This window comes from Schistocerca nitens, chromosome 4, assembly GCF_023898315.1.
Source record: "Schistocerca nitens isolate TAMUIC-IGC-003100 chromosome 4, iqSchNite1.1, whole genome shotgun sequence".
Classification (NCBI taxonomy): Eukaryota; Metazoa; Arthropoda; class Insecta; order Orthoptera; family Acrididae; genus Schistocerca; species Schistocerca nitens.
Window position 1 is genome coordinate 876,704,116 of NC_064617.1, and position 26,876 is coordinate 876,730,991.

The 26,876-nt window shown below is 43.6% G+C and overlaps 1 protein-coding gene across 1 annotated transcript in view; it reads left to right on the forward strand.

The window, feature by feature from the left end:
- Positions 1–1,456: 1,456 nt before the first annotated feature.
- LOC126253377 (purine nucleoside phosphorylase-like) overlaps positions 1,457–26,876 on the forward strand; it is an 81,708-nt gene continuing 56,288 nt past the window's right edge. The window contains exon 1 of the mRNA XM_049954664.1: positions 1,457–1,640. Coding sequence (XP_049810621.1) covers positions 1,498–1,640 — 143 coding nt within the window. The 5' untranslated portion in view covers positions 1,457–1,497. The remainder of the gene's footprint in view (positions 1,641–26,876) is intronic.

A 26,876-nucleotide genomic window follows, 5' to 3' on the forward strand; every position in this document is an offset into this window, starting at 1 on the left:
TTGCCCCTGCAACTACTGAAAAGGCTGCTGCCCCTCTTCAGGAACCACATGTTTGTCTGGCCTCTCAACAGATACCCCTCCGTTGTGGTTGCACCTACGGTACGGCCATCTGTATCGCTGAGGCACGCAAGCCTCCCCACCAACGGCAAGGTCCATGGTTCATGGGGGAAGACTTTTCTTCATAACTAAGAGAGATTCTTCGATGAATTTTGGACAGCATACAAGCCATACTTACAAGTGTATGAAACTCTAGAATTTATTTAATTTATGAAAAAATGAATGAGCTGTTACATTTTAAACTTCATGTTTAGAAAAAACTCAAATTTTACAGTTAATTATTTCAATTTTCACCACAGTTTATAATAGATTTGGAAAATTCTAGAGTTTTGCATTAAGGAGTTTGTGTTTGATAAGCATACCAAGTTTAAATGTAATAGGATATTTTCTTTGGGTGTTACATGTAACTAAGTACAGAAATTTGTGTTTTGCAGAAAATGGCCGTTAAAGTTTCTGCTTGCATTTGGGATGCTCTTACAACTCTCCAGCACCATAAGTGGGTTCTTTTTCATTTTCTAAATCAGTTTTCTTCTTTTCACATTCCCATGATGCAGTCTTCTTGATTTTATCACCTCCAAAAATGATTTATCTGCTTTCTCTATACGATCTCTGTCTATCACATATAAAGCTTTGATGCGGTTCATTCTGCGCTTAATTCCAATTTTGTCTAAAACATATTTCCTGCATTGCACACCATCATTAAAACATGAAACTGCGTCATAAACGCCAATAGCAAGTGCATTTCTTCCTACAAAAATGGTTTTTGGCAATCTTTTCCATATACATTGGTTAAAACTTTCATTTGGGTTTTCGTCGATAGCAGCAGATAAAGTATCGATATCAGCAGTCCTTTGTTTCTGGCGCAAATATAAACATTCGAATTCTACAGAGCGAAACGCACTTACTTATGACAGAAGAATGTTGTGCAGAGTGGTGTGGCGCTGCATCTTGGTGCACTTAGGGCCAAACAACGTCCCTTATAATCTCTCAAATATTTATGTTTTATACATCAAACTATTCAGGAAGACGTGCGCTACAAAGTAGGCGTATTTTTGAAAAATCGAATTTTTTAAAATTTTTGACGTCCTGCCCCCCTTAATTGAGACTATAATCGATGGTTATATTCGGCCGTTTCCATGGCACGCTCGTAAAATTCGTGCCATCTGCCCGGTGACGAGAGCAGACAGCAGAGTTCAGGGACTGCACAGTCGCCCGATGGGAGGGAGGTATGGTCGTATCTCCCGTCCAGCTGAGACCGGTTACGTAACAGCCCGCACTTATCAGGCAGATAGGTAGGCAGCTGCTGGGGACTTTGCGCTTCCGTAGTTGGCAGCGCTGCGGCGCGGTCAGCCCGAGTTTATATATAAACGCCGGCTGGCCCTCCATGTGGCCAGTTGGCTCTGTGATCAGCCCGCTAGCACTTCACCAAAAGAGACAGGCATGAGCGGCGCGGTCAGCAACGGCGTGGTCGCCAACGGCTGTGACACGTGCAACGCGAGCAAAGCCCGGACCCAGCTGCAGAACGGACACGGCAAGCACGACGCCATCAACGGCGGGCCCTACAACACGGACGAGAGGGAGAGGTGAGCAGCGTACCATATCATACCATAGCGTAGCGTAGTACCCGTCCGCCCCGTAACCTCTCTGCTTCGAGGAAACACGTGCACAATTACCGAAGAAATACCGCAATTTTCTGTACGCTGACGTGTTTTAGAGAACTCGTCCGTAACACTGATTCTCGCAAAAGCCGGGAAAGTTAACATCTTTTAAATTTACTTCCTAAAGGAATAGAATACAGCGAAATGCCATAGTGCTTCGTCACGCAAGTTAGATGTTTCATAGAACAATTAAGCGATTCTTTTTTTCGACATACGTGAAACAAGTCACCTTACAGAATATGTATACGTGATAAATGTCAACATCAGGCTACTTATTTTTTAGCCCTAATCTTATAACTACCCTTAAAAATTATATTCCTTTTTTACGAGCTAAAAGTTTTTAAATAAAAATTCCTCCGTGGTATAGGAGTTGTCTGAGAGAAATGATTTTGCTTTGGAGTCAACACTTGCTTTGCTACCTGTCATTTTGTGGTACTGGGCAAAACATGATAAATTTTTGTTGCTCCCTGTTGAACTCCTTTCTGAACCACTGACAACTGTAACAATGGGTACTAAAGATCCATTTCTTTTTGCAGAAGTGGATTGTACACGGCCTCGACACTTAACTGTAACTTTGAAATTATACAAACCAGAAAGAGTAGTTGCGTGTTGCGTGACCATGTTTCTTAATAATGTGACATCACGATGAATTTATCTGTTTGTCTGGTATTTACAGCTTCATTTTTGTGCATGGGAAGGGCCAGCAAACACTATGTCGGCAGTTACACCTAAAGTTGTGACTAGAGACAGCAAATAGTGTGGCGCTGCTGTAATTTTCTGTAGAGACGGCTGGTTTTGCAAGGTTTCGCAACTTCGCAAGAAAACGCACGACCATTACTGAAGTGTTCAAATGTCAGGGGTGCTTTAGAGCCCGTATTAATATGTACTGAGACTTCCTGGCAGATTAAAAGGGTTTACGGGACTGGGACTCAAACCACGAGATTTTCCTTTTGCGACAAAGTGTTTAACGGACTGACCTGTCCAAAGTAGACTACTTCGTAACTTTACTTCCTCGAGTACGTCTCCTCCTACCTTCCATCTCCACAGAAGTACTCTTTCATAGCTTGAGGGACTAGCTCAAATGGTTCAAATGGCTCTGAGCACTATGGGACTCAACTGCTGTGGTCATAAGTCCCCTAGAACTTAGAACTACTTAAACCTAACTAACCTAAGGACAGCACACAACACCCAGCCATCACGAGGCAGAGAAAATCCCTGGCCCCGCCGGGAATCGAACCCGGGAACCCGGGCGTGGGAAGCGAGAACGCTACCGCACGACCACGAGATGCGGGCTGAGGGACTAGCACTTTTGGAAGCAATCGTCTAGGTTGTGGCTGAGTCGTTTCTGCACAATTTCGTTCCTTCTAGGAGTGCTAGTCGCGCAAGTATGTTGGAGAATTTCTGTGAAGTTTGGAAGGTAGGAGACGAGGTACTGGCGGAAGTAAGGCTGTGAGATCGGGTCGTGAGTCGTGCTCGAATACCTCAGCCCGCACACCACTCAAAGGGAATAGCTCTCAATCCTGCTCCGACACCCTATTCCAAATCGGCGCACACTCCATTGCAGTTCGCCCCGATAGCTGAGCGGTCAGCGTGACGAATCGCCGTCCTACTGGCCCGGGTTCGATTCCCGGCTCGCAGGTCGCCCAATGTGGCGTCGAATGTAATAAGACCTCCACCAAGGCGGCCTGACCTGCCCCGCAAGGGGACTCCCGCCAATGGCCCCAAACGCTCATTTCCATTTTCACTCCATTGCAGAATGAAAAATTCATTCTGCCATACTGATATCATTTGAGACTGAGTTCTACATCAGTAGAAAGACGAGAGGGAAGAGACTGGGCCAAAGAACCGTCACAACATTTTCCGAAGCGATTTAGAGGAATCACACACCACTTGTTGATAAGGATAATCAAGGGAGCGGAGTGGACTGGATGTCGCACTGCCGAAAGAGAGACCGATGCCTTAATCATTACGTCGTTTCGTCGAGTCGTCATCCTGAGATCTTCGGAACTATTCCTACGGAGGTAAATTAAAATTTACACGTTTGACTTCAGAATTGTGTGTTGTAACCTCCTTTATAATTTACAGCGTAAATGAAGCCCTTAGTTCCGAATTACGTGCCAACTTAAAAAGCTCTTACAATTAATTTCAAATCAGTTTTTGCATATATCTGTCTGGCAATTGTATACAGGCATTCCCCACCCATTTAAGGTTCTCCTGTTTATGTCCTTAACCTGTTTGCGAAGGACATCATAAGGTCTTCTCCCAGTGGGAACAAGTTACATAAGGAACAGGTATCTTGCGTAACTAGGGACAGGGGCCTGCACAGGACGGTTACTGGTTAACCAACATTAGCTCCACTTATCGACATTATCCCCGATTCTCGCACAGTTATCGTCGTGTGTCCAGTATATACGTCTACTGCTCAGCAAAATAACTAAAGATTCTGCTGTTTGTCAAACAGCCTTTGTGTTACTGGAATACTCATAAAAGTTTTAGAAATCATATATTAGAAGGCTGCAGTTCTATTTGGAATACTGAAACGGAGAAAAGTTTGAATTTAGAATGTATTTACTGATGTGTCACTTACCTGTTCGTATTTTGTTCTGCGTGTTCCCATGCCTTACTGCGATCAGATATGTATTAGGTAACACTACCTTTGCGTCTCCGCTACAACTTACTCATTTTTCCCTTTAAATAACTTCACTGCTTCACAAGCGTCCGGGTATATACGTATTATGCAATTGCTCAGCCGTGGAAGACTTGTTCGGGGGCGTATGATATCAAAGACAGAAACGATAAAAGGAAAATTTCCCACTTGGGAGAATAGACAGATCTCTATACTGCTCAGTCTTAACCATATATTTCTGCAGGTATCCCTACGGGGCAGTTTAAGATGTAGCAGATATCATAAACCTAGCTGTACCAAAGGGACATTCAACACGAAAATTTGTTGGAGAAATCCTACAACATTGCAATTCATACAGGGTCTTATCACGTTAGAGTGCATGGAAAAGATTCAGAGAAGAGCTGCAAGATTCATTAGTGTCTTGTTTAGTCGGTGTGGGAGCCTCACAGAAATGCCCAACAGTCCCTAGTGGGGTTACACCCCTCCCTACATTACATCTCGCGAAATAACCATAACGATAACAGAGATAGATTCATGCTTGAAGAAAACGTCTCGGAATATGGGCCGAATAACAGAGTCGTCTTGATATAACGTTTTGACAGATCTCCGTTTTTCTCATGACGATGACGAGTAGAAAACTTGCGGAAACGTTGCATTGAGTCATCAGTTTTATTCGGTTGATAATCCGAGAAGGTTTCATCAATGCAAGCCGAGAAAGCCTGCATTTAATTCGGGCATGTGCTAAGTGTCTGTACTGAGAGCTTATTGTCGGTCTTTCCGAGCACCAGTCGCGAACTTAACAGAAAAAAGTGTGGAGGGGTAGAGAGGGAACTATACTGATACAGCGTAACCTCGTCGAGACACAAGTGCATAGGCTTTAAGGTTAGTATATCGTCGGTTGCCATCAGCCGTAACCACTGGCTGGCGAAGACTTGCCGTATCATTTCGCGAACTACATCCGTTTCCCCGAAAAGCGGTAACTTCCATATTTGGCCTGCAGGTTTCGCATTTTTCGTGCTCTGCACTTCACACATCATGACATCGCGCAGTTGACCGTTGACGCTTTAGAAATATTCAAACATAGCAACCTTTAGGGTGTAGCCCATGTCTGCTGATATAGAAGCTAGACTAACTGACTGATTAGTTGTTCCCTCCTGAGTGACTATGACAGTATAAAGTTGAGTAATCTAAGTTTGTATGATTCTCTGCTCAAAGGAATGAAGTTGAACAGGAAAAAAAAGTTGTAAAATGAAGTAAGAAGTGGGTTTCATATTTATCTCTTACTGCTCATTTAACCAGTAATCCGACCACCCCTTCCAATTAACCTTGCCAAATCTGTTATTAACAATGTCGATCCTGCGAAACCGCGGGACAAAGCACCAGCAAAAAAGACTGCTAATTTAACCAGTGGTCCAACTTAAATCCTTTCAAAGGACCCATCCCGACGTTTGCCTGCAGCGATTTAAATAAATCGCGGCCAACGTGAATCTGGATGGTCGGACGAGGATTTGAACCGTCTTTCTCCAGAATGCGAGTCGAGTGTATTAAACAACACCTTAATCACCTCATTCGATAGTGCCATTGTGGCAAACAGTTTTAACGCCAGCTAGTTTCGTTACAACGTTTACTTCGAAGCATAATGAAAGGTACATTTCGACAGTAAAATATATTTAATTAGTAGGTTTCAAGGATGTGCACGCATGTAGAGCCTTTGTCGTTTCCTTTAATTTGTTAGTTCCTTGATCCATATTAAGCCATGTCACTTCTTATATATGTATTTAACATGTGGCCGTAGTAGCCAAAATGAAATCACATATTTTCTGTCAATGCAAACAAGACAAATGTATTAAGTTCCGTTTTGCACCCGGCTGCGACCATGGGACCGTTACAAGAGACAAATACAAGAGTGTCGTAGCCTGCCGGAGTGGCCGTGCAGTTCTAGGTGCTGCAGTCTGGAACAGGGCGACCGCTACGGTCGCAGGTTCGAATCCTGCCTCGGGCATGGATGTGTGTGATGTCCTTAGGTTAGTTAGGTTTAATTAGTTCTAAGTTATAGGCGACTGATGACCTCAGAAGTTAAGTCGCATAGTGTTCAGAGCCATTTGAACCATTTGAACCATTTGAGCCAAGAGTGTCGTAACAGCTATACTTGGATTTCGTCATGGCACACGCTAGAAACTTTTCGCCCATTTAACTTAAAAAGACAAGCTGCACTGGTTTTGCAAATGACTTAAATATATGTGTCGGGTTACTAAAAGAATTAGAAATGCTCGTAGAGCAACACATTCTTCTCGTGATCACTTTGACATGTAGGACCTGGTGCGCTGATCCACAACTACTGTTAATCCACCTGTCGGTTGGTAAGGCGCCCGTTAGGCAAGAGCAAAGCTTTCATTTACACGGAGATTCCGAATTATTGTTGGAACATAATTTTCCAAGCGTTGCTCAGTTGTTCGTGAGAACATCATAATGTGGAAGTTCTTCTCATTCTTAAGGTTATTTTAGGCTACCAAATTTTGAGACACAATCGCGTAATCAGAAATATTCTAATTTTTTTTCCCTTACAACGTAAATACGAGACTAAAATTAAAGCAGTGTTTTGCTGTTACACACTGACCATCTTGTCCGTCTGGAACAATGGCGCCTTGTTACTGAAGGCGGGACTATGCTTGGAAATTTGGTAACATTAAATGGAATGGCAATCGCATCTGTATGTTCACTGTTTTTTAAAGAAAATACGAACCATCTGAACGATCAACGTACTTTCCCGTCTCTCTGTATCCACTTATATAGGCGTACTCCGCAATCCAGTGTACAGAACATTATGGAGGGTGCATCGTACCAGTCTTACCCCTTTTCTGTGCCATTCGCTTACTGAGCGAGCGAAAAATGACTGTCTATATGCCTCTAATATCTGTTGTCTCATTCCCGTGATGCTTATGCGAGGTATACCGTGGTGGCCCCGGCATTGTCACGTAGTCTTGCTGGAATACCGGTTGTCAGAGTTCACGTAACAGGCATTCGGAAGAACTGCAACGCCTTTCTTCCCCAAGGTAGTGTTATAGGCCCTTATCTATGTTAACGATTTTGGAGACAATCTGAGCAGCCGTCTTCGGCTGTTTGCAGATAACGCTGTCGTTTATCAAAAATGGTTCAAATGGCTCTGAGCACTATGGGACTCAACTGCCGAGGTCATTAGTCCCCTAGAACTTAGAACTAGTTAAACCTAACTAACCTAAGGACATCACAAACATCCATGCCCGAGGCAGGATTCGAACCTGCGACCGTAGCGGTCTTGCGGTTCCAGACTGCAGCGCCTTTAACCGCACGGCCACTTCGGCCGGCTGTCGTTTATCGACTAATAGTTACCAGCAGACCAAAACAAACTACAAAGCGATTTAGAAAAGATATCTGAATGGTGCGAAAAGTGACAGTTGACCCTAAATAACGAAAAGTATGAATGCTAAAAGGAACTCGTTAAACTTCAAATGGTTCAAATGGCTCTGAGCACTATGGGACTCAACTTCTGAGGTCATTAGTCCCCTAGAACTTAGAACTAGTTAAACCTAACTAACCTAAGGACATCACAAACATCCATGCCCGAGGTAGGATTCGAACCTGCGACCGTAGCGGTCTTGCGGTTCCAGACTGCAGCGCCTTTAACCGCACGGCCACTTCGGCCGGCCGTTAAACTTCGGTTACACGATAAATCAGTCTAATCTAAAAGCCTTAAATTCAACTATATACCTAGGTATTACAATTACGAACAACTTAAATTCGAAGGAACACAGAAAATGTTGTGGGGAAGGCTAACCAAAGACTGCGTTTTATTGGCAGGACACTTAGAAAATGTAACAGGTGTACTAAGGAGACTGCCTACACTACGCTTGTCCGTCCTCTTTTAGAATACTGCTGCGCGATGTGGAATCCTTACCAAAAAGGACTGACGGACTTCATCGAAAAAGTTCAAAGAAAGGCAGCACGTTTTGTATTATCGCGAAATATGGTAGTGTGTGTCACAGAAATGATACAGGATTTGGGCTGGACATCATTAAAAGAAAGGCGTTTTTCGTTGCGACGGAATCTTCTCACGAAATTCCAATCACCAATTTTCTCCTCTGAATGCGAAAATAATTTGTTGACACCGACCTACATAAGGAGAAACGATCACCAAGATAAAATAAGGGAAATCAGAGCTCGTACGGAAAGATATAGGTGTTCATTCTTACCGCACGCTATACGAGATTGGAATAATAGAGAATCGTGAAGGTGGTTCGATGAACCCTCTGCCAGGCACTTAAATGTGATTTGCAGAGTATCCATGTAGATGTAGAGGTAGATTACGATTCGAGTTCGCCGATCATCTCTGTCACATTTTAATATGGACTATACCGACCTGATACTGCAGCGCGTCTCTGGTATACATTCGATGTTACTCATCAGTCACAGTCTGATAAGGCCTCCAATACTCGAGGACTAGGCATCTAGCGTCTTTCATCAGATTTCCTTTACAGCTTCACTCAAATTTTCCTGTATCACCCCTGAATATTTAAAGTGATTGACGTGCTCAAGACGTTCGCGCTGCGTCTTTTAATCGGGTATTATTTGGCTATTTCTCACTGTTACAGATATTATCTTACATTTATCGATATTTAAACAGATCTATAATTCATTGCACGAAGTACAAACTCTGTGCACATCTTTCTGAATTTTCTTACGATCGTCTTGGGACGATACTTCGCATAGGCGGTGGCAGCAGCAGTAGCATTGCCAACGAAACCACCCTAATAAATAGTTTATATGCGCGGGTACTGTAAGAATTACAGAATCTATTGCGCTTTCTTGAGGACACCTGATAAGACGTTGTTCTTGTTGAACATTCGCCGTCATGTAGAACGTACTGGGTTCTTTTAGGGATAGTTCAGAGAGCCAATATCATGCCTGAGAAGATAAACTTCTTTCTGTACTTCTAACAACCCTACCACAACAAGGGTCAAAATTTAATAATGACTGTGGTGTTGCTCTCACTGCTAAATACTGCATTTTCGGACAACAACAAAGTTATTATGTGACACGTGTCATTAGAGCACAGTTAATAAAGTCATTTCATGTAATAATGAATAGACTAGGCACTCATCTTTTTATGTTTCCCACGCTGGTCTCGTTGTAAAATCATGGCTCAATCGTCGAAAATCTAGGTGGTGGTGATTCCAAGCTCGGATGCAAAGAGGCCTAGGTTTTATTCTGCTATATTCAAAAGTTTTATAGATGTGTTTCACAAACCACTCTTGAAGATTAAACCTTTGAAAGTTAGCACAATGGTGATGTAAAAAAATAATCAGCACTCCGAATTTAAGTTCCTTTTTATTACTTTTGTTGCAATATCACGTAACACGCGAAACATCACTTCACAATACAAAACATATTTGAAAACATCTTCCTCACTGTTAAAGTTCACATTTTATAAGCTGACTACAATATGCGCCTTTCTAACATGACGTCCAAGACTTGACCGACTCTCTCAAGGTCCGACTTAAAACTTCTAATAATCGCTTACGTGCCCAAAAATCAGAGTTACAAGTACGTCAAAGATCGTTGTGACAAAAGAAAGAATACACATAAGTCTTTAACATATTGCAGCACGTCAGCAACCGTATATGTATAGAAATAAACAATTTTTACAGCCTTCAGTTGCAAGGCCAGATTTCTGGCCGACGTAGCTTCGTCTACGTTCGCCTTAATGGTTTTAATTTTGACAGACATAACCTTATGATTATGCGTCTCTATTGTTTTAATTTTTAATCTGTGACATGACCAGTGTTTGGCTCTCAAAATAATTTAATTTTTTGTTCTGAAGAAGATTCCATTACTGGAATCGAAACCTAGGTAAACGAGTAAAAATTACCTTGCAACTGAAGGCTGTAAAAATTGTTTATTTCAATACACATAAGAATAATATCATTGCAATATAAACTTATCGATGTATCAAAGTACCTCTACATTAATGAAATCAAATCTGAATTTTATCTCAGGAATATGTTAACTACTTTACAGAAACACAGTAGAATATTGCTGATATCGAGAGGTTCAGTTGAAGTGCCGTAATGGTTGCGTAATTCAAGCACCATTACACACTGTATGATCATATTTCGTTATATCGGAAGACTGAACCTACCATTTACAAGGTACCGTATGGAGGAACGTAATCGTGATCTCAATAAACCTTTTTGTGATTATGGATAAAGAGTTCGAAAGTAATTACGTTTAGACTGTGCTATTCGGTACAGACTATGTGGCAGTGTACTCGGACACATTTTTTTCCTTACAAGAAATAGCAGCCGTAAACAGTTCTGGTAGCATGACGTGGGTGTTCTGCATCCCCCTCCCCCTCCCCCCCCCCCCCCGCCTAATAAGTTGCAAGTAGAATATTCGCAGCCGTCCAGTGGTAAATGTTGTCTCTGGCCTCCTGGAGAGAAACCGCTCCTCACCCAATATCTGCTGCAAAGACGCGGTCAGCTGCCGGTTTCCACACACCGGTTGACCTTCTCTGCGGGAAACGCAGGAATGGGCTTTTTGCTACGACGTGACCTTTAGTCGCATTGATAAAGTAATCTTAGTTATGACAGTGGTGAGCACACTGGAAGAAAACTCTAGATTTTTTCTTTTATCTTCGAAAAAAAAAGCATTCATTGTGTAAGAGTGGCTAATGCCTCCGCAAAAACTGCCATTTGGGCATTGCAAACTATCGGGAAATTTCTGTTTTCATTTTGTTGTCATTCGACAACAGGTTTCGCGCAAAGGAAGAATCCGGTAGTATCTAGTTACTAGTGATGAACAACAGGGATATGCCACGTCGTGTAATACAGTGAAGAGCCAAACAAACTGTTACACCTGTCTAATATCGTGTAGTGTCCCCGCGAGACTGTCTGAAGTAGTGCTGGAGGGTATTGACATCATGAATCCTGCAGGGCTGGAGATCTCTTCTGAAGAGCACGTTGCAAGGCATCCCAGATATGCTCAATAATGGTCATGTCTGGGGAGTTTGGTCGTCAGCGGAAGTGTTTAAACTCAGAAGAATGTTCCTGGAGCCACTCTGTAGCAATTCTGGACGTGTGGAGTGTCGCATTGCCCAAGTCCGTCGGAATGCACAATGGACATGAGTAGGTGCAGGTGATCTGACAGGATACTAACGTACGTGTCACCGGTCGCAGTCCTATCTAGACGTATCAGGAGTTACAGATCACTCCAACTGCACACACCCCACACCATTACAGAGCCACCACCGGCTTGAACAGTCCCCTGCTGGCATGCAGGGTCCATGGATTCATGAGGTTTTCTCCATACCTGTACACGTCTGTCCGCTCGATACGACTCGAAACAAGACTCGTCCGACCAGGCAACATGTTTCCAGTCATAAACAGTCCAATATCGGTGTTCACGGGCTCTGGCTAGGCGTAAAGCTTTGTGTTGCGCAGTCATCAAGGGTGCAAGAGTGTTTAAAGAAGTGTTTTGCAACTGATTTTTTTTCTGTTTGTTGTTCACTTAAAGTTGAACATTCCTAAATGTCGAACGATCTTGACGAAACTTAACTGATGTGTAGAAGGGGCAAAAATTGAAATACATTTCTGTGCCCAGTTTCACTTTTAAGGATGAAACACACCCCGAAAGGTAATTTGGCATATTAGGTTCGGAGAGAATATCTTCGAAACGATGAGATATAAAAAACTGTTTCTCGTATGAAGGTTGACATGTAAATAACGTTCTTGGCCACTATGTAATCGAATTTTCTAATAATTTGAAATTTTGCAAAACATTCCACAACCATTAATTACTTTCGAAAAATTAAACTTTTGTTACTTTCAAGCTACATACATCCATGTGTAATAAAGCTGGTTTCTGAAATACCATTTTTGGAAAATAAGCTGTACACAGTCTGCTGTCCGAGTATTTTCAACATACCTAATTGAAATATATCAACATTCATTATTAGTCTAATTATTTATTCTATTTATTTGTTTTAGGCTTTAAATTATTTTGTATTTTACATTAGTCTGTTTTTCTTTTTTTTTTAATTTAAAATTTATACGTGTATTTCGTTAACAGAAAGAAGTAACTAATTATTTTGATATAAATAATTGAAATAATGATTATATGTAAACAAATGCATAACGTTTTATTACGACATGGACATAAAACAAACAGAATTTCTTCACACGGTATGTACGAGAAAGAACACAAAACAAAATTCAGCAGGATTTCAAATTGTCGCGGGTGACCCTCGAAATATTCTGATTTGTGTCAGGCATATTTCAGTACATTGGTAAGCCTTGGCGAAGAGAATTGATTATGTACTAGTGACTGCAGTTTCATTATATTGTTTCTCAAGTGCTGATTGACATCCGTAATCATTCAACAGAACTAGATCTGAATATCTTCCCACGAAGATTTTCGAACATCGAAAGCTGTGTACACGTCTCACTACTGTACCTGCCCCCATCCAGCCTTTTGGGACTCTGTCTCCGCTCAGTGTCCTGAACGTAATATCTCGAAACAGCTTTTCCACGGAATTCATCATGTTCACCTTCAACGATTATTTAATTACCTTGTGGCAATAGTGTTTCCGCATCAGAAACTGTATGCACTGTGTCTGCTGCAGTTATGAACTAATCCTTTTTCTGTTGTCCACATGCTAACGTTTCCGCTATCCCAATTCAACTCCATTTCACATATTTAACAACTACATTTATCATCTGCAAATGTCTTTTTCTTAAATCACTATGGGTAGTATATATAGGGTTCGTTTGTAACCTCCCCCCCCCCCCCTCTCCAAACACACACACTTTATAGCACTCCATTCAGATTCAGGTTGTGTTCCTTGTTAAATCGCTAATGGAGGAAAACTTTCTGTTGTCTGTTTTTCTGGTTACGAAATGAACCGTCGTCCAGCTTTTCTAGTAAGACTGTAATATTCCAACTTACATAAAAATAATAATAGCAGTATTTACGCTGCAAGTTACGTTGAGGCGCTCTCTGAATACCTTTAACGTCACTCCTGGCCAGTCCAATGGATGCAGTTCAACTACAGATCACTAATTTAAACTTTATCGATCACTTGTGTTTTGGAGCGTGGAATGTAGTCGCTAGCAGTGGCGTAGCTACACTAAGCGCTGCACATGTCAGTACCAGTGAAATGCCTCCAGCCGTGTGTTGCGTTTGGATGTTTCCGTTTCTCTGATAACACGTAGATTACTATGTATTGTAGCACTATACAGGCCGCCAGTATCTGAACATTTCGTGTAGGACCTATCTGGGCCGCAGTTACCAAGGTTCACAGGAAACGTCAATTTGAAGCACTTCCGGCGGCAAAGGTAGTGGTTAGATTCATGCAACAGGTGACGTCACACGGACCGCCTTGAGTTCTGCGTCCGTCGCGAAGATACTGCTGCTGCGTGTCAACAGATGGCATTTACGTGTAGTGCCAAGGAAATAGCGCCTCTGTACATGGGTTCTTTGGTAGGAGAGTGGCGAGCTGTGCCGAAGTCCTCAGCACTTTGACAACAAATGACTCCTCGGTGGTGGTTTGTAAGCAAAGCCCACGTCAACATTGCTTTTGATGCACGGTTGTTTAGAGCTCAGTGTGCCCTCCGCCTTTGCTTCCACATACCGTCCTTCGTTGTTGTGCAATGTTTAAGACAGTCTCCTCTATTCAGGCAGTTGTTGTGTAAGTGTATGTAAACACACATCTGTACCTTGCTCGGATTTAGTTTGAGGCGGTTAGTATCATAAGATGTAGATAGTTTTCAACCGATTGATAGCTTCTTGCATTAGAGATAGCTGTGGTTAAAGTTCCTATCCGGTCTCGTCCAGTTTTAGTTCTTCCACGGTTTTCCTAAATATCTGCCAGCCGCGGTGGCCGAGCGGTTCTAGGCGCTTCAGTCCGGAACCGCGCGACTGCTACGGTCTCAGGTTCGAATCCTGCCTCGGGCATGGATGTGTGTGATGTTCTTAGGTTAGTTAGGTTTAAGTAGTTCTAAGTTATAGGCGAATGATGACCTCAGATGTTAAGTCGCATAGTGCTCAGAGCCATTTGAACGTAAATCTCTTAAGACGAATCCTGGGAGGGTTTCTTTGGAAGGACAAGGCCGATTTCCTTCCCCATTTCGAGCTTGTGACCCGTCTCTAATGATGTCATAGTTGTCGGGACGTTAAATTGTTATTTTACTTCCTTCTTTTTGTCTCGGGTACCTTCCCCTCAGTCACAATTTTTTTCCGTCAGGGAGGGGGATGCAATATTCTAAAATTGACATTTTCGATAAAGAGTTGCCCCAAGTTCGACAATTACAATCACCCAGTACTAGACACGCGACTTTATAAAACAATCATAACTTTTATAATACCAACAGCATGTTAAGAAAAAATATATTTAATACTAAAATTTCATGTGTATGTTGTATGATCTAGTATAGCAGTCCTGTCTTTTCTTTAAGCTCTTGACCTGTGCACCTCCAATGAATTATGTACATTCAATATTTATGGATAGATTCTGTAAGGCGGTGATGTGACACGTCATTTTCGAAGTGAATTCTATCTTTAGTTCTGATCGTTCAAATGCATAATGCATCTTGTGACGTTCGTTCCCCAATAAGCTAAAAACATGTGCGTGAGGATGTAACTTAGACTTTTACTTTACGCAGATTTTTACGAGTATTTGGTATACCATAGGATTGCGGCTGTTAAATAACGCTTAGACTATATGATTAGCTTACCCTGTAAGTAAGATGAATTTACTGATATGACAATACGTGACACTAATTGGCATTTTTATTATATTATCAATTTTGTATTTGCAGACTTGACGACTTACTACTCTCGTTGCTTCCACAATATGATTATCTTTAGCAGTCAGTGCTACTCATGATGGGTGTTGCCCCGATTTGGCTCGACAAGAAAGTAAGTGGTTGTGTACAGCAGCCATGGTAGACATTTTATTTAAATTGACGTTCTACCAATCGTGGAGGCTGCGAAGCACTGCTTGTATAAGGAGTAATTGACTTGACGCTGGAAGGATCAATACAGGAGAAATATTATTGATAGAGACGAAGACTAAATTATGTAGAACAGATGTTCCAGATCTGTGTCCCGGTGTGGTACTTTGTTTTAATCTGCCAGGAAGTTCCACATCAGCGCACACTCAACTGAAGAGTGAAAATTCATTTTGGAATACAAAAAACAGTTATACGAGTATATAATTTTGGGTGTTGCCCTTTATACAGATAAACAGATTAGCACACAACAGCTATAGATACACGGTAGCATCGAAGCAACAAGGAAAACTGTTGATATTAAGAAAGGGTATTTACAAAAAGTATGAAGACTCGATCGTATTGCGCTAAAAAGCACGTCATTTGCAGTAATTTTCCTGTCAAAACAAACAGCGCTCACTGAAGCCCGTCCACTGCCCCTCTGCCCACACACAGGAACAGCTGCTGCCCGCATGAACACCGGAAAAATTCCCGCCATCCCATTAATGTGCTAAGTGATGCAAATAACCTCAGCTGTCGGCTGTTGTTGAATGCAAGGCGCTCTTAAATTTTCTTCGCAACAACTCGCGCTGGCGTACCTGCTGGGTTCAGACTAATTTTTATTCATCGGTATCTTAATCGGTGCCCGCCCTGTTGGTCGTGCTGTCTAACGCACGGCTTTCCGGGCGGGAAGTAGCGCCTGGTCCCCGGCACGAATCCGCCCGGTGGATTTGTGTCGAGGTCCGGTGAGCCGGCCAGTCTGTGGATGGGTTTTAGGCGGTTTTCCATCTGCCACGGCGAATACGGGCTGTTTCCCCTTATTCCGCCTCAACTACACTATGTCGGCGATTGCTGCGCAAACAAGTTCTCCACGTACGCGTACACCATCATTACTCTATCACGCATACATAAGGGTCACACTCGTCTGTTGTGAGACGTTCCCTGGGGGGGTCCACCGGGGGCCGAACCGCACAACAACCCTGGGTTCGGTGTGGGGCGGCGGAGAGGTGAAGTGGACTGCGGTAGTCGTCGTGGGGTTGTGGACCACTGCGGCTGCAGCGGGGACGGAGCCTCTCCGTCGTTTCTAGGCCCCCAGTTAACATACAATACATGCAATACAACACTATCATAATCAGTCATTTTTCATACACTGCTCAGTAAAAACCTGCCTTCTTATGCAAACGTCTTAACCTGGCTTCTGTGCCCGCCACACTTCTGGAACGAATATTTCACTTCTCTGTGCAACAGTGTGTGCGCTGATTTGAAATTGCTGGCAGATCAGAATTGTGTGTCGGATTGCGACTCGAACCTGGCACCTTTGCCTTCAGCTGGCAATTCTCTTACCGACAGAGCTGTATTTTGCTAACTAAAATTCATCTATCGTGGTGAAATACAATGAACTAAAACGTTGTAGAAATGCTTATGCAAAGCGTACCCACTACCAACACATCCTTTTAAATTATTTGCATTAAGCAACGAATTAATTAAAAAAGAATACAGAAACAGAACAGAAGACACTATCAGAGTACGTCTACGGTTTACATCCACAAGAATATAGTTTCGTTCTCACGGCTTCACTTCCGGCAGTATCTCTCGTATTTCCTGTACTTAACTGAAGTTCTCCTGCATGATATGATGGACTAGCACTCCTAGAAGATCCCCTCGGCTGTGACTATGCCATGTCACACAATATCCTTCCTTGGTGGAGAGCTTGTCCAGAAAGGTGTGCAAAACAGCTTTGGTTAAGTGTAGGAAATAGGAAGGAAGTTGTAAGGTTACGGCTGAACCATCAACACACTCCTGTGGCTGTCACAGCGGTATATGGCAGGAGAACTTCAGTTACGTACAGGAAATACGAGAGATACTGCTGGATGTAAAAAGTAGGCTTTCACTGATATTGTCTTCTGTTCTGTTTCCGTATTTTTTTTAAAATTAATCCCTTGCTTAATGTAAATAATTTAAGGGATGTGTTGATAGTGGATACGCTTTGCATAAGCATTTCTACAACTTCACCTGTAAACTGAACACTTCCTGTACGATCACACGAATTTCACTACAGGTGTGACGCAAATCGTAACTTAATAAACCAAGTTAATTAAACAGCGTTGGTCCTAACATGGGTGCTGTAACTCATAAAGATGACAAAGACACGGAATTCAACAAACTACTGAATAAAACAATATAGAGCTCTATTTATTAAAAGTCCCCGTAGACTTCAGATTAAACACAAATACACAGACAGGGGGCCGTTACATTCATACACAGGTAGCAATGGAATTAAAATATCGACACCTTGGCAAAGATGGGATAATGAGACCGAGGTGAACACTCTGAGTCAAGACAGCATTAGGGGAACAGCTAAGTTTCCGGAAGCTGCACGGTATTGCCGAATGTTAATCAAGGAGGAAACGAGGAGGAAGAAATACGTATGCAACTACTGTCTTGGTTGAGTACATATTGAGGTCGCGATTGCTAATAAACGCGCTTGAATTAAAAATATGAAAGTCCTAACATCAGTCAGAAATCCTCGTGTACATCCCATATCTCGGTCTGTGAACGCCGCGGTTGCTCACCATACTTGAAGCTATCAGTGACAGCAAGCGGCTGTGACCCAGAGCCTGGAATCGAAGTCCCTCTCTCTCGCATCGTGGCACTCAAATTGTTGTGTTCAGAGCGCTCCCACAAGACAGAGACAGACGCTAAGACTGAGACCGAAGTTTTGTTCTGCTTCTGCAAGAGAGTGATGTGTGCACGCTTTTGACCACCAACGACAGTAATTCTTCACAGTGCCGCTCAATCAAATCCGGTATAACAAAGCACCAATCTCCCTTCCATACTCAATTGTAATATAATATCAGACAGACTTACATTTTCCTTGAGACACTTGAGGATAGAAGCTGTGGTAATGGATTAAAATTTGTGCAAAGGTCAGGACTTGTTCCTATATTCCGACATAACTGTCGTAAAGAGTGTGACCAAAATATAACTTAAATGAAACTTCCTGGCAGATTAAAACTGTGTGGCCGCTCGAGACTCGAACTCGGGACCTTTGCCTTTCGCGGGCAAGTGCTCTACCATCTGAGCTACCGAAGCACGACTCACGCCCGGTACTCACAGCTTTACTTCTGCCAGTATCTCGTCTCCTACCTTCCAAACTTTACAGAAGCTCTTCTGCGAACCTTGCAGAAATAGCACTCCTGAAAGAAAGGATATAGCGGAGACATGGCTTAGCCACAGCCTGGGGGATGTTTCCAGAATGAGATTTTCACTCTGCAGCGGAGTGTGCGCTGATATGAAACTTCCTGGCAGATTAAAACTGTGTGTCCGACCGAGACTCGAACTCGGGACCTTTGCCTTTCGCGGGCAAGTGCTCTACCATCTGAGCTACCGAAGCACGACTCAGGCCCGGTACTCACAGCTATACTTCTGCCAGTATAAGGCAAAGGCCACGAGTTCGAGTCTCGGTCGGGCACACAGTTTTAATCTGCCAGGAAGTTTCATATCAGCGCACACTCCGCCGCAGAGTGAAAATATCATTCTGTATAACTTAAATGATTATTTGGCACTACAGTAGTGAAACCAGTCACAGTAAATAAATTTTTTTTTCTTTAAAGTGATAGAATGGGTTACCAGGCAAATGGAGCAATGTTATGTTAGCAAGTTAGCAGTGTATCAGTCCTACATGAAAGTACGGTGTGTTTCGAGATTCTTTTTTCGAAACACAGTAAAATTATGTGCTGCGTTCCATATGGAAGCTTGCTGTGCTTGATACACTTACGACTTGTGAATTTGTATCAGCCATACGACCGTTATGTCACAGCAGGACACTTTGCAAGAATTCTTGGCAATTTTTACCCTGGTGTAGTTATTATCTATTTTACATTAGGACACGGAATGAACATTTGGGCAAGCGTGGGCATACCTTGTAGTGACTTTGATGTGCCACCATTGCCTGGTCTCATTATTTGTCGTAATTTTTATAAGATGTATGGTCATATTCCCATTATATATGCTCCAACTCATGCTTTACATTTGAAAATGACGACGTAGTTCGTCGAAACAGGTAATGTAACCCACCTTTCTTTTTTTTTTTAAGAAAAATAATTATGTACTGTGACTATGTCTTCACTATTGTAGTGTCAAATAAACATTTAAGCCAGGAATTGTGGTGGTTAGCACATGTGCCTCACAAGCAGACGACCTAGGTTCAAGTCCTGGCCTGACACAATTTTTAATTCCTTGCTTCAGCTTCTATCCTTATCGAAGACGGTTGAGACTCAAACGTCTCCAATAAAAATGTAATTCTCTCAGATCAGTAGGTCACCTATGCCTGATGTACAGGCAGGATTTGCGCCTTACATACGTAGGTGGGGTGCTATTTTAGTGTAAGAGAGCCTCGGCAGTACTGAAGATTTAAGTCTGGGAAAACCGGCTGAAGGCGAAAATTGAAGTTTTTGTTAGGGAGGAAATTGGATTAGATCGTCCGTGCAGCTGTCGTAACCAAAACGCCGCAGTGGTGAAGTGGTTAGCACATCTGCCCAGTAACTAGCAGACCTGGGTTCAATTCCCAGACGTGGCACACATTTTAATTCATTACTTCAGCGTCTGTCTTTACTATAATTAACCAGCCGTGGGGATTTTTAGTGCTGGAGCTCAGAAACAGGCAATCACTGACTCCCACTGTGTATCAAATTTCGCGTTTCAGCTAATAAGGCATTCTCCGTGTAAACACCAGCGAGTTCTGCGTTCCCACTTCAGAATTTTTTTATATCAGCCAACGATAGCTGCCCTTATTGTTTCTTGGCAGAGCCAACGACCTGATGGCTGAGAGTTCCATGCTGCGAAGCCCGAGAGCCGAATGGCCTCTTCACACTGTCCCGTGCCAAGCGGTTGTCAGAATAGGGACTTCCTCAGCGGAGTGGTGCATTACCATAAGTCACGCACTGTTGTCGTTGTCAGCCCGTGCGGTACATGTCTAATGCTGGTACGCACGCCGCTTTCAAAACTGCCTTCCATTACCCATTTGATTTCCGTCATTTACACTACTGGCCATTAAAGTTGATACACCACGTAGATGACGTGCTACAGACGCGAAATTTAACCGACAGGAAGAAGATGCTGTGATATGCAAATGATTAGCTTTTCTGAGCATTCACACAAGGTTGGCGCCGGTGGCGACACCTACAACGTGCTGACATGAGGAAAGTTTCCAAGCGATTTCTCATACACAAACTGCAGTTGACCGGCGTTGCCTGGTGAAACGTTGTTGTGATGCCTCGTGTAAGGAGGAGAAATGCGTGCCATCACGTTTCCGACTTTGATAAAGGTCGGATTGTAGCCTATCGCGATTGCGGTTTATCGTATCGCGACATAGCTACTCGCGTTAGTCGAGATCCAATGACTGTTAGCAGAATACGGAATCGGTTGGTTCAGGAGGGTAATACGGAACGCCGTGCTGGATCCCAACGGCCTCGTATCACTAGCAGTCGCCGGACGCAGTGGCCGAGCGGTTCTAGGCGCTTGAGTCTGGAACCGTGCGACCGCTACGGTCGCAGGTTCGAATCCTGCCTCGAGCATGGATGTGTGTGATGTCCTTAGGTTAGTTAGGTTCTAAGTTCTAGGGGACTGATGACCTCAGATGTTAAGTCCCATAGTGCTCAGAGCCATTTGAACCATCACTAGCAGTCGAGATGACAGACCTCTTATCCGCATCGCTGTAAGGGATCGCGCAGCCACGTCTCGATCCCCGAGTCAACAGATGGGGACGTTTGCAAGACAACAACCATCTGCACGAACAGTTCGACGACGTTTGCAGGAGCATGGACTATCAGTTAGTAGACCATGACTGCGGTTACCCTTGACGCTGCATCACAGACAGGAGCGCCTGCGATGGTGTACTCAGCGACGAACCTTGGTGCACGAATGGCAAAACGTCATTGTTTCGGATGGATCCAGGCTCTGTTAACAGCATCATGATGGACGCATCCGTGTTTGGCGTCATCGCGGTGAACGCACATTGGAAGCGTGTATTCGTCATCGCCATACTGGCGTATCACCTGGCGTGATGGTATGGGATGGCATTGGTTACAGGTCTCGGTCACCTCTTGTTCGCATTGACGGCACTTTGAACAGTGGACATTACATTTCAGATGTGTTACAACCCGTGGCTCCACCCTTCATTCGATCCCTGCGAAACCCTACATTTCAGCAGGATAATGCACGACCGCATGTTGCAGGTCCTGTACGGGCCTTTCTGGATACGACTGCTGCCCTGGCCAGCACATTCTCCAGATCTCTCACCAATTGAAAACGTCTGGTCGATGGTGGCCGAGCAACTGGCTCGTCACTATATGCCAGTCACTACTCTTGATGAACTGTAGTATCGTGTTGAGTCTGCATGGGCAGCTGTACCTGTACACACCGTCCACGCTCTGTTTGACTCAATCCCCAAGCGTATGAAGGCCGTTATTACGGCCAGAGGTGGTTGTTCTGGGTACTGATTTCTCAGTATCTGTGCACCCAAACTGCGTGAAAATGTAATCACATGTCAGTTCTAGTATAATATATTTGTCCAATGAATACCCGTTTATCATTTGCATTTCTTCTTGGTGTAGCAATTTTAATGGCCAGTAGTGTACGGCGTAAACATAGACGGCGCCTGTCCGGCAGATTGTGACCCAGACAAAGGACCTCGGGCCCTGTGGCGTCTGTGTGGCTACTACTTGGCTTCACCTCCAGCTCCTCACAGTAGGGGCACGCGTATTTTGAAAAGTACAGAAGCGTCATAATGGCCCGACACTGACTCTCTGCCTGCATGATCTGCTTACCTCCACTCAACATGCATTCAATAGGATTCCCAACTACTCATTTAATCATTCCACCAGAATAAGAAATTAATGTGAACTTTTAGTAATTAGATATGACAATTACTGACGTGAACTTCAACCATACTTGTACTCTTACTTGTAGCTGGGAACTGAAAAGATTAGGTGGGTTTATCAATTTAATAGCGTTCAATTATGATACGTGGCTGTTTTGACAAGGCACAGAAGTAAAGCTGCGAGAGCGAGGCGTGATTCGTCCAGGACCCCGCCTCCCCCGTCGGAGGTTCGAGACCTGCCTCGCGCATGGGTGTGTGTGTGTTTAAAACTGGCTCTAAGCACTGTGGGACTTAACATCTGAGGTCATCAGTCCCCTAGACCTAGAACTACTTAAACCTAACTAACCTAAGGACATCACACACATCCATGCCCGTTGGCAGGATTCGAACCTGCGACCGTAGCAGCAGCGCGGTTCCGGACTAAAGCGCCTAGAACCGCTCTGTCACAGCGGCTGGCGTGGGTGTGTGTGTTGTCCGTAGCGTGAGTTACTTTAAATTAGGTTAAGTAGTGTGTAGGCTTTAGGGACCGATGACCTCAGCAGTTTGGTCCCATAAGACCTTACCACAAATTTCCAAAGCTCCCAGGTCTGAGTCGTAGTCCTGGTCCGACTCATAGTTTTAGTCTGCCAGGAGGTTTCAGAATTCTAGCGCAGACTGAATAAATTCCATCGAACCAAACGACATTCCGCATGACAAACGGCGTGAATTCTGATAAGCTGTCATGTGGAACCTAAATTACACTGTTCATGCGAAGGTCCTATGCACCATCGATCGCGGTAAGCACGTCAAGTCGGTGTGTCTGGAATGTGGCAAAGCTTTTGGAGGAGTGAAATTACAATTAAATCGATACAATGAAATGAATACCCTTAGCTGCATACAGGCGTTCATAGAAGTCAACGGGGACAGTTGAAAATGTGAGCCCCGACCGGGACTCGAACACGGGATCTCCTATTTACATGGCAGACGCTCTGTCTATCTGAGCCACTGAGGACACAGAGGATAGTGCGACTGGCACGCCTCCCGGGAGTCCCACATTCCCAACTAATTGTCCTGCACTATATTCGTATTGCCCCTGCCCATTACACTCATTACTCGCGGCTTTACCGATTTCGCCGGCCGTGGTGGCCAAGCGGTTAAAGGCGCTACAGTCTGGAACCGCGCGACCGCTCCGGTCGCAGGTTCGAATCCTGCCTCGGGCATGGATGTGTGTGATGTCCTTAGGTTAGTTAGGTTTAAGTAGTTCTAAGTTCTAGGGGACTGATGACCTTAGAAGTTAAGTCCCATAGGGCTCAGAGCCATTTGAGCCATTTTTTTACCGATTTCGTAAGAGATCGGGCAATGTATGTGCATCGGCACAGAAGATGGTCAAATGGCCGGTGAGCCTTATGAAAATGGTATTTGTTCTTTCGGAAATGTCCGAAAGAACAGATACCATCTTCATATACCGGGTGATCAAAAAGTCAGTATAAATTTGAAAACTTAATAAACCACGGAATAATGTAGATAGAGAGGTAAAAATTGACACACATGCTTGGAATGACATGGGGTTTTATTAGAACAAAAAAAAAACAAAGTTCACAAAATGTCCGACAGATGGCGCTTGACAGCAAAACTGCTACAGTGACGGGGTGAGAGGTACGCCGATATGTTACAGAATCGCATCATCTCCAGCCTGGCTGATAAACACCTGCTGGAACGTACGATGTTTATGCAGGATGGCGCTCCACCCCATATTGCTAGACGCGTGAAAGATCTCTTGTGCGCGTCATTTGGTGATGCTCGTGTGCTCAGCCGCCACTTTCGTCATGCTTGGCCTCCCAGGTCCACGGACCTCAGTCCGTGCGATTATTGGCTTTGGGGTTACCTGAAGTCGCAAGTGTATCGTGATCGACCGACATGTCTAGAGATGCTGAAAGACAACATCCGACGCCAATGCCTCATCATAACTCCGGACATGCTTTACAGTGCTGTTGACAACATTATTCCTCGACTACAGCTATTGTTGAGAAATGATGGTGGACATATTGAGCATTTCCTGTAAAGATCATCATCATTGCTTTGTCTTACTTTGTTATGCTAATTATTGCTATTCTGATCAGATGAAGCGCCATCTGTCGGACATTTTTTGAACTTTTGTATTTTTTTGGTTCTAATAAAACCCCATGTGATTCGAAGCATGCGTGTCAATTTGTACCTCTCTATCTACATTATTCCGTGATTTATTCAGGTTTCAAATTTATACTGACTTTTTGATCACCCGGTACATTTTGGAGGAGTGCCACAGCACCGTCTAGTATAAGCCAAACAGTCCGCGTGCGATATCTGACCAGGTTTGCCACTAAGCTGCGACTGTACTGGTAGGCTGGAGACAGCACATAATCCTCGATGTGAAATAATGTTGGCGTATTCCACGGGAGTGCAGCATCGATATTGTTGTTTTATGTTCTAGATTGACAGGTGATAATATTAGTTCCAAACTCAAATTGTGCGCGTGTAATGCAGTTTTATATGAGGATATTCTACTCTGTAAAAGCTGCAGTTACATCTATTTCCAGTTAGTAATCCACAAAGCAACGAGATGGAGCGAAGACTGTCAAAAAGTGATGCAGAGAAGTACAAAGTTACGCAGTTCACGAAACCTAATAATGTGGTACCTATTAAAGTACATGGTTCATGAATCTCAAGGACATAGTTATGACTAAAGGTTTGGCAGTAGCAATATGTAGAGCTGTGAGGTCGATCTGAGACACAGTATCAGCGGTAGGTAAGCAAAGGTCAGCCTAAGATTCATTGGTGGGACGGTGGTTATGCGCAGTTTATCCACAAAAGTGACTGTATACAAAACACTTAGGCGGCCAATTCTGAAATAAGACTCATGCCTGGGATCTAGGCTAAACCAGATTAAAAGAAAACGTCCGGAGTATACCTAGAATGGCGGCATGAGTAATCATATACTTGTTGGATGACAGATTCTTAGACAGATCATAACTGGCAGACAACCGAAAAATGAGAACCTCCTTGGAAAATTTTACGAACCGTAGTTCAAGGCGCAAATGGAACATTCATACACATCATTACGATGAAATTGATCTGATATTAACTCACATAGGTGCGCACAAGCATTCACACCCCCACCCCCCTCCCCCCTTGCTCCATGAAGAGAACAGCGATAAGTTTTAATTGTAGCTCAGGTAGCTCACTTGAGACTATCGCAGAATAAAGATGTAAATGGGGGAGGATGGAAGGGGGGAGTGAGACAGTATTCGGTAATAATTAAGATATTTCAGGGAAATCACGGAAACCTAAATCCGGATGGGCACTGGAGGATTTTAACCCATGTTCTTACGGATTCGAGTCCATATCAACCACAGCACCACTTTATTTCCTAAAATAAGTGTGAAATTTAGGATTCAAAATAAAATCGATTGTTGTTCAACCACCGGCCGAAGTGGCCGTGCGGTTAAAGGCGCTGCAGTCTGGAACCGCAAGACCGCTACGGTCGCAGGTTCGAATCCTGCCTCGGGCATGGATGTTTGTGATGTCTGTAGGTTAGTTAGGTTTAACTAGTTCTAAGTTCTAGGGGACTAATGACCTCAGAACTTGAGTCCCATAGTGATCAGAGCCATTTGAACCATTTGTTGTTGTTGTTAAACCTTTGCAGAAAATCCGACAGTCATTCGTGCGTCTGCCTCGACGACACGTCTTCGTCCATTTGACATGCGACATTCAGTGCGACTTATTGCGCTCATGCGTTATGGTAAACAGTTCAATCTGCGAGCCAGCGCGGCGGTATGAATGTGACACCAATCTATTCCCATCGACCCCGTCTGGCGGTTTCAAATTCTATTTGTCAGTCGCAAGAGCAACGGTGCATTGACGTCAGCGCGGGTCACATGTCTTCGCTTCATTGCTTGCAAACTCACTCGCAGCTGCGAGAAATATTGCGCATTTGCACAACCCGACAACTCACTTATAATTTAGAGGAAAAGAGTTATCGTATAACTTTATACGAAGCCTGTTAAGCAAAGAAGCAATCTTTACGAGATGTTCAGCTACGCTCTCTTCGTACCGGTCTCCAGGGCTCATCTACATACATACACGGCAAGCCCCTGTACAGGAAACAAATTCGTGACAACGATTTTGCCAATTTAATAGCAGACAGATGTCGCCTGCAGATGAATACGTTATGAAACTACCTCGTTGACTGAAATTTCTGACCCGGAAAGTCGGCCTTTACCGGCTGTGATCATACCAGCTTCATTTTTTGACAAACTTCTTTATTAATTCTAGTCTTAAAAAAAGGCAGTTACAGTTTTTATAAACTGTTCTTATGAGTAATTGTTTGGCTTCAAATGGCTCTGAGCACTATGGGACTTAACATCTATGGTCATCAGTCCCCTAGAACTTAGAACTACTTAAACCTAACTAACCTAAGGACAGCACACAACACCCAGCCATCACGAGGCAGAGAAAATCCCTGACCCCGCCGGGAATCGAACCCGGGAACCCGGGCGTGGGAGTAATTGTTTGAATAATATTACATTAATATTTTTACAGAATACAATAACAGAAAGTACATGTTGGTTACAGTGGGAAGGCACGTACAAGGAATTTGATAATTACAGTCGGTAGCT